Here is a 12177-nt window from a genome sequence, read left to right as displayed (position 1 = left end):
TAGGGACATTTATTCACATAAAGAGATTAGTTTGTATTCTGAATTCAATAAAGTAATAGCTTCTAGGGGACGGGTAAATGATTCTAAAACAATAATTGATTAAAATGTTATTAAACTAAGAAGACATCATGGTTTTTGCTAACAAAGAGCAGTATGAATTTGGAATGGAATTAGACGATTATGTCATGGGTCTAGTTATCTATGGTTTTCAAGGTGATTCTGAAAGCTCTGATGCTAAACTTCCTAAACGCAGGAAGACATTACATGCTGAAGATTCTACATGGTTTGCAGACAAAAACAAAAGATGCAGTAAGTTGGTGCAGAAATACTTGGGAAGACAAAAAAGGACACTATTTGGGATTACAATGTAGCTAAGAAACCACGTACATAAACGGAATTAATCATGAAATTTAATTGAAGGAAAAGGTCGTAAGGCAGAAATACAAGGTCATAAGTACAACGTGTCATGTTTTCTATTAAATATTAGCCGAACCGGTCCACGTTGCTGGCCCTTGAAACAGTTTATGTTACCTTTTCTTATGTCAATTAATTTTTTTGCATCGCAAATTAGTTGGGATATGCAAGTGAATATCAATAACAAGTAAGAACGGTGTTAAGTTCGGCCAAGCCGAACTTGTTAAATGGGGCTATATGAAGGCGTGGACCTATATAGACAAATTTATGGGAGAAAGTTTTATACCCGAAACGAAGAATAAATACCAAATTTCAGCCAGTTTGGAGGAATATTGAGTCCACATCTTCAAAATACCGGAAATCGGGAGGTACCGTTCTATGGGGGCTATATGAAGGCGTCAATACCAAACATCCTAGAAGTAATAGAAACTTCTATACCAAATCACGAAGATCTATCCTAAACATTGCGAGCTGTATCTTAATTTCAAAAGACGGAAGACGGTCATGGTTATACCGACTAAGAATTTTACTCTGGTCGGGTCTTACTGCTAAATATGTACCCAGGATTGGGGAAACGGAATCGTTCGTAAGTTTTATATATAACGCATTTACAAAAATAGGGCTGAGTTGTAACCCGTCCTCCGAAATTCAACAAAATATATAGCCTACTTCCACCAAGGGACATCCCTGTGCATAATCTGACAACTACATGGAATTAGTACTTAGGGTCGGAGATTCAACAACCGTTGCCTCGCAAATTAATTTTCTGACCGATACTTTCATAACTTTTGCAAAAAAAGCGTTTTTTAAAAAATAGGGCCCACCCCCGCCCCCTCCGAAATTCAAAAAATATAAAGCCTATTTTTACCTCGGTTGTTCCTTGTATATTCTCTGAAATTTTCAAAAAATCGGTTCAGCCGTTTTTGTGTCAATGCGGAACATACACACATTGTCTTTTATATATAAGATTTCACACAAAAGTTTTGGTCCTTTAAACCCGCTAATAATTACCTCATCACCATGTTAAATTGCAAGCTTATTCTTTGTCTTAAACTCAATTCATTCTTAAAATTTCGCGCCGATCGGAATATTACTGCGATCTACAGGACAGCTACAAAGTCGGGTAAAAATTGTGGGTTTGGTCCATTTCACACCTTTTGATCATAACTAACATCTAATGGGGTCACTTCTGGTCGGAACCCGACCTCTCCACAAAAATTTCGTGACGATCGTTCCAAATTTGAGGCCTGGAGTTTTATTACAATTGTTAATGGATGGACGGACACACATAGCTAGATCGCTTTATCTAGTCAAGATATGAAAATATGGCAAGGAGAGGGGGTCTACGACGAATACTTCGCGATGTTACACGAATATTGGACAAAACAAACTTATAATACCCTTTGCACATTGTTTTGTAAAGTATAAATATTTTATTTTAAAAACGTCCGTAAATTGTAGGAAAAGGTCGTAAGTCCCTACAAAAATACAAAACTGTACAAGGAAAAGGTCGTAAGTCCAAAGACATCCAATTATCTCCCAAACGCGATGTAATTTTATCAAACAAAGTACAGGTTTTGAAGCGGAATAAATAAACGAAAAATATTGCCTTTACCACCATAATAAAATCTTTAATACAGAAAGCGCTGGAATGTTTTTTCTTTCTCCTGAAAAATTTATTGAGAGGGACTTACGACATTTTCCGACGGAGCAGACGATATATGTACCTTTTTGAAATTTCACACCCATTGCTTCGGGTCCTATGTTTGATGATATATGTGGTAGGATAAATATCTAGATATGTAGCTGACTTAGTGCAGTTCTTCCATCTGAGGAATATGAAAATATCCGCAGCTAAATCCATTGCCACACTGTTCACTATCTGGACCCCCGAAAGGCTCCTTATTGTATATTGGTCGCTGGTGTCCTGATTCCGATCCCTAACTATTCCAAGATATTTGGTGTAACGTTCGACAGCATGTTCAAGTCGTCCGCGTAAGGCACAGCTATTTGCGACAAGATGAAAACTAGGAATAAGGTCTTCAAGTGGTTGGCCGGCAATAGACTTTGCGGCACCGGTGTGGTATTTTAGAGCTACCCAGTGAAAGAATATGTAAAACTGCTAGAATTCCGCTTTGAGGACTCCAACAGGGTACTTTTTCATGACACCAGTGGACCTCCACAAGATGTTGTCTATGCAGAACTAGTTTGGGTGTTATGGGCGTCAACATACCAGTCACAATCTTGTGGTCAGGCTTTCGCCACCGCGGTACGTCGGGAGAGATCTTCTTGATATAGATTGAGACGTCCAAACGGGAACCTCCAGATCAACGAGCCTATCTGGCAGTCTAAGTTTGGGGCGCACAACACGCAGCATTTGGTTAACTGCCCCGCTAAACCCACACACCTGCCTCTCGGTCCTTTATGGAAGCAGCCAGTCCAGGTTGCATAATGTTTGAATCTGGACACAGAGGAACTGGATAACTGAAGAGACACAACAACTACTCCCAAAAATTAAATCCAGTGCCAAGATGTACTGTGCCGGCAATTTCTTCATGTACCTTCTTCGCAAAAGTTCAACACTTAGCGCTTCAAATCAGTTTAAGGCCACTTTTCGGATCGTGTTGAAATTTGTATAGCAGGTATTCATTATGATCATGACTACAAAAATGTACATATGTATGTTTCGTTTCTGCTATGGGAGGCTTTTTCTCTCCATATTTCTCTCGATAGTGCCCTTGTATTCCAAAAACACCGTCCAAAAGGTATTCTTGCAATATAAGGAGAATTATGTTTTTGTTTTGGTGTGCATTGGCTTTGTTAGAGGAATAATTAAGCCAATAAAAGTTTATATAAACTTGAAAAATTGCCACCTATGAAAATAGTATTTGTTTTTAAAATTAGGAAACTGTTCATAGAAGGTTTAGGTCCACCATTTGTGTGGTTTTTTTGTACAGTCGTAGACTGAGGGTAAGGCCGCCATCAGACCATCTGCTTTTTCACATGTATGACATCAGCTGTTCTGTATATTAGTATACCCAAAGTGACAACATACATGTGAGAAAGCAGATGGTCTGATGGCCGCCTAAGTAAGTAGCGGTCGGTGATTTGATACTGAGGAAGTGAAATTAGGTTTGAAACCGAGACGGAGTACTTGTGTTAGTTAGAAGATCATTTCACAATTTGAATTCAGCTACTCACTTGCCATTCATATTTTAAAGAAACACATAATTTTATTCTAAACAATTAAAATTAACTTTATTTAAATATTTACATTTAAATACGTTAAAAATACATTATGTCCTTAAAAATTAGGCATATAAAAGCTTTTCTTCTTCGAATTTGGAATTACAAAAAAGACAACATTTTTTACAATTGAAATTCGATATTAGTTTCCTAACTCTCTTTCTTAAATTCTAACAGCATGCATACAAAAAACGCAAAAATTCACTTTGAAAGAAATACAAAGTATCTACACATACACATGTATTTAGACTTGTTGGTTACATTTCATGCATTTGTTTTTTTTTCTAGGTTAGAGATAAAAGGGAATGCCACTTTATGAAAAAATGAATAAATTTGACCCACCAAGGCAATGTAAAAAGTAAAATACACACGAAAATTGACAATTTATGAAAGCTAAAATTAAATAAAAAGAAAAAAAAATACAACAACAGCAATACTACTGTAAAGAAATTATATTAATGGATGCTGAGATTACTTCAAAAGAAGATGTACATAGGTAGGTGGTGTGGGGGGTAAAACTAGAATTACGCTTAAACAAAAAATCCTTAATAAATAAAATGCAGTTCTGTTTTGTGTGGAAAATTTGTGTAAATAAAAACTAAGATTTCCAATTGTTGTTCTTGGTTATGGCGTTAACCACTAGCTTAGGGACAATGGGCATTGGGTCCAACATTATTTCGACATTTCATTAAGAGATTAACCATTCCTTCCAATTTCAGTGTGCGTGATTCGGTGTTGTAGAGATTCGTTTGTAAACGATGAAAGTCCATTTGTTGTTTTTCCTGTAAAGAATAAATTAATAAAATCGTTTAAATGTTCATTACTTTCCGACGACTTACCAAATTGATTAAACGATTCTTTAATGAATCGACCATTGAATATGTGGACTGTAACGTTTTTTGCAATTCATTCGCTTGCACTTTTTCATTGGCTAGTTGTTTTTCGATTTTCTGCAATCTTGCTGTGATATCTTCCTGTGGCTCAATTTCATTCTCCAAGTCTCTGGCTTCAAATGCATCATCCTTGTGTAAATCTGAAGAAAGGAAAAATATTTTAATAAAGTATAAATATACATTTCATTTTTATTGCTAAAACTCCTCACCGGGTTTCTTACAACTCTGCTGATCGGCTTGCAATGTGAAGCCATCGCGACATTTGCAATAATATGAGCCCACTGTATTGATACACGTCTGATCGCAGGGTTTCTCCTCTTTACATTCATCAATATCTATTTCACAATAACGTCCCGTAAAACCAGCCGGACAACTGCAGGAATCATGACCGCTGCAGGTGCCACCATTTTGACAACGTGATGTACATACAGCTGCAAAGAGGGAACGAAAGGGATTAATATATCACCAAGAAAAACTTATCATGTCAAAGTTAATTGAAATAACAAATTCGAGTAATCCAATAATAGTCTGTAGTCTTTGGTTGCTATTAAAACTTTTAAAAACACGAATACTAGGACTTTGATTGCTCCTTAAATTTAACTAGAGACACTCCTCTCATATCAATGAGTCTACCTCGACTGATATTAGCTCAATGATATGGGACCTAGAGTTTATCGCACTAGAGAGGTGCAAAAAATGACATCCAATTATTTTTGGAATAAGTCTTATTGTATTTATTTATTAATTATTATTCGTGTATTACATCTATTAAGTATTTTTTAACTTGTAATCGCAAAAACTTAACTCTACATTTATACTATGCTGGATTTGGCAAATCCAGTCGGTTTAAGTTGTCATTTTCATTAAAAGATATGTCAAATAAATCTATTGAAATAAGTATTTTTCTTCAAGCTCGAGGTCAATATATCAATTATCTTTTATTGTTCGATATTTCGCAATTCTTTGAATTGCATCTTCAGGAAGATCTACAATAAATATACCATAAATTACACTGTTTAATATCACATTAGTCATTTTTAAATAAGTGGATCAAACCGAAAAATTCATGAAAAACAATAGCGATATAATAATTCTAAGTGCTGATAAGGGAAACGCTACAGTTGCGATGGACAAAACGGAATACAGAGAAAGAATGTTAAATATAGTTAGTGATATGATGACATACCAACGCATTAACAAAGATCCTACAACATCACTACAAAAGAAAAATAATGAGTTGGTAGATGAACTATTTAAGAATGGAAACATCACAGCAGAGGAAAAGAAGAAATTAAAAATGGACATAGCATGCGCTCCGAGAATATATGGATTACCCAAAATCCATAAAGACGGATATCCTTTAAGACCAATTTGCTCCTGCATAAACTCGCCATCTAGCAAAATGAGCAGATATATCGTCAACATACTGAATAAACTAACAAAAGATTCAAATTATAATATTAAGGACTCAGTGCAATTTAGGGATAAGCTTAGGAACTTGACAATAAAGAAGGATGAAAAACTGGTGTCATTTGACGTTGTTTCGCTGTTTCCAAGCATCCCGGTAGACCTAGCACTCAAAATAATAGAAAGCAGATGGGAAGAGCTGAAAGAATTCACTAGTATAACTAAAAGCTTATTTTTGCGAATTCTAAGCTTCTGTATCAAAGATAACAGATTTTTCAAGTTTGAGGACAAAATTTATAAGCAAAAACGTGGCCTACCCATGGGATCACCAGCTTCTCCGATCGTAGCTGACATTGTTATGGAGAAACTGCTCGATACCACCATAAATAACTTGACAACAAAACCGGCTTTCTTGACTAAGTATGTAGATGATCTGTTTGCTGTGATAAATAAAGGTGCAATACAAGAAACATTGAAGGTTCTCAATAGTTATAATAAGGATATCCAATTTACACTCGAGGAAGAAAAAGATAACAAGCTACCATACCTTGATACATTAGTCATAAGTCGAGATGGAAATATCAAAGTGGACTGGTATCAAAAACCCTCAGCTTCAGGTAGAATAATAAATTTCTACTCAAAACACCCAAAAAGAATAATAATCAACACAGCGAAAAATCTAATACGCAGAGTGATGACAATAAGTGATGACGAGTTCCATCACCAAAACGAAAGAAAAATAAGAAATATTTTACGTAACAACAACTTTCCGCAAAATATTATCAATACGCTCATCAGGGATCATAAAAAAGAAAGAAATAATGGTAAAGAGCCCCAAAACAAAACAGATAGGATATACAAGTCAATGATTTATGTTCCCAATTTTTCGGAGAGAGTGGAAAATTCGAATATATTTGATAGAGAGAAATATGTTATAGCTCACAAATGTAATAATACCTTAAACAAACTCTTCACTAATACCAAAACCAAAATCGACAAAATGGACAGAAACAATGTTGTATACCAGATACCTTGTGCAGGAAATGAAAAAGAAAAATGTCAAAAACTTTACGTTGGAACAACCAAAAATAAATTAAAAACGCGACTATCTGCTCACAAGTCAGATTTAAAACTAAGACAACAAAACGAAAAATCTAAAACTGCACTTGTGAGCCACTGTGCTAGCACATCTCACTACCCAAACTTTGACAATGTAAGAATATTAGAGAACGAAACACACAACAACAAACGGTATACGATGGAGATGCTTTGCATTCTCAATGTACCAACAACACATCGTATGAATTTTAAAACAGATATTGACAACAGCGCTCTCAGTTATAGAGGCCTAATAAGCAAAACCACGAAAATAAACAAAACGCAATACAAAAAAGGAAAGCAGTGCAATATTTACAACAGCTGACGATGGTAGTGATGCTACCTTAGTTTTAAGTAAATATTTTAAGACTATTTCTTGACGTGTTTTTTGCGATTTTGTAAGTTTTTTATTTTTGCTTATTTAAAAATAACTAATGTGATATTAAACAGTGTAATTTATGGTATATTTATTGTAGATCTTCCTGAAGATGCAATTCAAAGAATTGCGAAATATCGAACAATAAAAGATAATTGATATATTGACCTCGAGCTTGAAGAAAAATACTTATTTCAATTGGTGAACAAAAAAGGTCGAAAAAACAACAATAAAGTCAAATAAATCTAGATAATGCTTTTAGTCATCGTATGAGTGTATAGTATAAAAACGTTTATGATTGTGTAAAATTAAATGAGTAATACTATGTTTACATTTACGAAATCCACTCGATATCATTTGTCAATTCCTTTGTGAATATGTCAAATGAAAACTCATCTGAATTCGATTGGACTTCATTTGACGTTTGAGCAATGGAATTGACAGTTGAAATCGAGTGGACTTCGTAAATGTAAACATAGGCTTTGAAATTTGCATGCTATAGAATTCAAGCCATTTTGCATTAGCATGTTTAGCATTCGCTTCTGTGAACGTTTTAAAAAGTACTGCCAATGGGCTAGTGTGAACATCTTATTTGTCAACCTTGTTTAGAAATTTAGAGCATACTTTTAGGATGAGTCGTTATATTAAATGCTCTGTTATTGTGAATTGTGTTGTTAATGTAAATTTAACTTTCATAATACCTCGTTTGCGCTTAACCGTATTAACCTAGTGGGTTTGGGTTTCAAATCTCACAGCCTGTTTCACTATGTCGAACGAAAATGAAAACGAAAGAAAAACTACTTAACTCATGTATGTTTTTCAAATTTTGTAGTTGTTTCGAAGCAAAAACAAAGTCAATATTACCATGACAAGCAAAGTTTAGGTGTTTTTCTTTCGCTTTCATTTTCTTTCCACATAGTTTAACTGGCTGTCAATTCCATAGCGTAAACGTCATATAAATGCTCATAATGAAGGTTAACTCAGTAAAAAGCTCTAGTGCAAACGCCGTTTAATGATAATTAGGGATTTAGGGTTCATAGTTGGCTAGAAAACATTCCTGCAGAATCACTTCAGTATTGGTAGACATTTTGGTTTATCCCAGTATATAACAATAACGCGGGATTTGTAGTATTCTAAATGTTTTAACAACATTTCCACTGGTCCGATGAGACTTCTCTTAATGGGTAGCTCAAATTGCTATTTATTATTTTGGGCCTCTGGATTTGACACAGTCGAAAAGCTGGTCGATGTACAAATATTGAACTTACGAGTGCCTTAAGAAATTGGAAATCTAACTCTACTTTTAATCTATTTCTGGAAGGGAAGGGAACACTGTCCGGTCACCTTTTATGGGCGAGATATAGAGTGCTTAGATTTCTGCCATTGGGTACTAATGTTGTTGTAGCACCACCATGTGGTTCTAGTTCCTTTGTATCCCCATTCAAAAATTCTTCATCAGGACTGTCTGAGTCCATAAAGAATTAGGAGACAGCTGAGTGGGTTTAGCTTGGTAGTTTAACAAATGCAGCGTATCGTGCGATCTTAATCCACGTGCAGGCATGTGATGGGTATAGTGCTATCATTTCGGGCGCAATTGAGGCGGTTGCATCATCCGGATCTTAATTGGTCTAAAAGGACTGGTGTTTTCCTTGGCAGCTGACGTTATTTTGCTGCGATGTATCATTTTCCCAATCCCAGTGTGAATGCTATCCAAGCATGCCCGATCTAAATGTTCCCGTTCCCGATCCGTTTGGATCTCTAGATCATAAAGATTTCTCCTGGAGTGTCTGGATGGGGGAAGCCTGTCCACAAAATTTGACAGGGATGATCACGGCCAAAACACCCAAGAGGGTACTGCCTAATCCACGGCGGCGGGTTCTTCGACATCGGATTGACCAGAGCCACACAACAATCGTGTTCCGACAGATGTTTGTATTTGTTTAGTTTTTATGTTTTGGGAGAAACATATCCCGGAATGCCAACTCCCGATTCGTTTGTTCCATAACGGAACAGAGGAAAACACAGGACCAATATGGATGTGCTCGGTTTGTCGCATCATTAACTTAGGGTTTGCTCAGGCCTCGTCCTTGTGCTCATCATGAGTTATGGCATTCAGTAACCGCCGGTACTGACCAGAGGGGTATAGTGCTGGCTGAGTAGATTGACAGTTTTACGTTTTGTACGGTCAATGAGAAAGCCCCTAACAGAATTAGCGGAGAGTATCACCCTTCGCCAGATCGTGTTACTTGATCTGACAAATTACGGCACTTTTCAATGCGTTTTTTTCTCTTGGCCAGACCATATCCCCAACATTTTTTCCATCGGCGGACGCCCGATTTCAACACATTTGGACGCCTCACATTCATCAATCATGGGAAAGATAATTGTCATAGTTTCAGAGAGTTCACTAATTAACGTTCAACCTTCGGGCCATCATAACAACTGCAGCCTCTCGCAATGTGAGACAAAATTTCCCCAGTGACCGCAAAGTAGGGGAGCTGATACTGGAAGTCAACAGGTTGTTAGGGGAGCATACGCAGAACTAGGGTCTAGATCATCTGAAGAGTTGAAACATTAGAGCTGGAATAAATGTCTTGTAGGCAATAAGTTGCAACATTAGAGCTGAAACAAATGTCTTGTTGTTGTTGTAACAGTGTTTTATTGTTATGTTTGTATGTTCGTTCTCCCGTTCAATCTGGCTCTGAGTCTATCTCCAGTTCCAGGAAAGTGGCTACTTCGATGGGATGTAACCACAGATCCACTGCAGTTAGATGAGTAGGTTTGGCGGGGCATTTGAATAGTCGCTTAGTATCGTGCGGGCCCATGCCGTATACTGGTGCACGGTGCGATCGATTCCCGCCCAATAGGAATTTAGGCGACTGCAATATCCCGAGCGTAATTGAGCCAGAACTACTCCTGTTTGTCGTGGCAGTTGACGCTCTTCAGCTGCGATAGATGGGGGATGTACTCCGATGACTGCATTCACACAATAATTGCTTATGGCCTTAGCAACTGTGTCCGTGTGAATGCTGTTCAAACCTGCCTGATATGCCTGTTGATCTAGAGGTTCTCTCCTATATTGTTCTCTCTAGAGCATGAATACCCTTCTTGATATGCCTGGGTGTATCGGTGGCCAGCAGATGGTGATTGGGATGGTTCTCACGGTAACACCCGAGCAGGTACTGCAACGATAGCATCTCATTATGTTGTCGTACTGGAAGAATCTTTGCCTCCTCATGTAGATGGTCCACTGTAGATTTGAGGAGGTACCCTGTTGCTGTTCTCAGGGCGGCAAATGTCATGTGGCAACGGTTATTCACTCTCGAAATCTGGAAAAAAGGACCCCAGTCACGTTTGGCGTTGTTACGCTGACTGATAGAAAAAGGGTGCCCAAGTTGTTTTAATCGACAGTTTATCGAGCATCCCAGGAGGTACAGGGCGAATAGAATTGTACTACATCTCATTATATTCCTTCATGCCAAGGAGGAACCAGCACAATTTACAATGGATGACGTTGCAGATGCCATTAGGAACGCTCAATAATCCAAAGCGTTGGGCTCTGACGGAATCTACATAGTAATGCTGAAACAACTGGACGAACCGGATGTTGAGTATCTCACCAAAGTTCTCAACGTGTCCGAAGTCTGGAAAGTGGGCAGGGCCGATTTCGCTTTTGTCACCAGTAGCAAAGACTCTTAAGGCTTTATTCCTTCCCAGCGTCGGAAATAGCGCTATCCAGTTGCCGAACATCAAGCCGTGCGGTAGGTAAGTGTTGGTGGCGCTCGACTTATCAAAAGCCTTTGATGCTGACCAGAATTCTGGAACAAGAAGTCCAAGCCCCATAGAGTGCAAAAAGGAGTTCTCCAAAGTGGGGTGATATTTCCGGAACCGTCTATTCACGTATTTCACCCCCTCTAAGCAGCATTTAGATGCTGATGATTGTATGATCTGGGTGTCCGGTACCTCCCCTGATGTCATTTATGAAACGTTGTACTCATATGTGGATCTTACAGCGAGTAGTATTCAAAATTTTCCACAAGGCACATTCGATGGCATGCCAAAGCTTTCTGCGATAAGCTTAGATGTAGGAACAAAGTCTATAGCTAGCAGCTAGGTCTTGGGTTGCAGACAAAGAAACCTTGTTGACCACATATAACGGGATAGGTCGGTCTGTGATAAGCTATGCGGCGCCACCGTTTTTCCGAGTATGAGTGCAATGCGATGGCAAAATATTCAAACCTGTCAAAACGCCGAACTGACAATTGCAATAGGTTGCATGAGGAAACGAAGATCCTTCCAGTACATTTGTTAAGCTCAGAACTTCGATTTGCTCGTTTTTACTCGCGAGTGGGAGTACTCGAAGAGTGCGAGCAAAAAATCCGATTTGCTCGTTTTTACTCGCGAGTGAAAAGTACATGCGAGGGAAGCACTCGAAGAGTACGAGTTTTAAAAGAAGTTTACTCTCCACTCTTCAGTTTTATTTGGGAGCACTTGCGGATTGAAAGGAGTTTCAGCAGAGCTCCGAATTCTACTCGCGAGCTCCGAAATACTCCCTCGAATTCTACTCGCGAGCTCCGAAATATTCCCTCGAATTCTACTTGCGAGCGGGGGAACTCGCCCGATTGGAAAAATAAATCGAGTATACTCTATTTTTACTCGTCACTCGCGAAGCATATTTCAGACTTGCTCGTTTGCTAGTACGAGTACCTGAAGAGTACGAGTTATGCAAGAAAAACACGAGAG

The 12177-nt window shown here is 37.9% G+C and overlaps 1 protein-coding gene across 1 annotated transcript in view; it reads right to left on the bottom strand.

Moving 5' to 3' along the window:
* Positions 1-3645: 3645 nt before the first annotated feature.
* The window catches only part of slow (epidermal growth factor-like protein slowdown), a 216945-nt gene continuing 208413 nt past the window's right edge, over positions 3646-12177 (bottom strand). The window contains exons 5-7 of the mRNA XM_073985712.1: positions 4763-4984; positions 4500-4693; positions 3646-4442 (exon numbers count right to left, since the gene is read on the bottom strand). Of these exons, the coding sequence (XP_073841813.1) occupies positions 4305-4442; positions 4500-4693; positions 4763-4984 (554 nt within the window). The 3' untranslated portion in view covers positions 3646-4304. The remainder of the gene's footprint in view (positions 4443-4499; positions 4694-4762; positions 4985-12177) is intronic.

The sequence above is a fragment of the Musca autumnalis genome, unplaced genomic scaffold, assembly GCF_047663935.1.
Source record: "Musca autumnalis isolate F117 unplaced genomic scaffold, ASM4766393v1 scaffold_4, whole genome shotgun sequence".
Lineage (NCBI taxonomy): Eukaryota > Metazoa > Arthropoda > Insecta > Diptera > Muscidae > Musca > Musca autumnalis.
The sequence above is the reverse complement of the archived record's forward strand: the minus strand, read 5'-3'. Positions and strand labels throughout refer to the sequence as shown.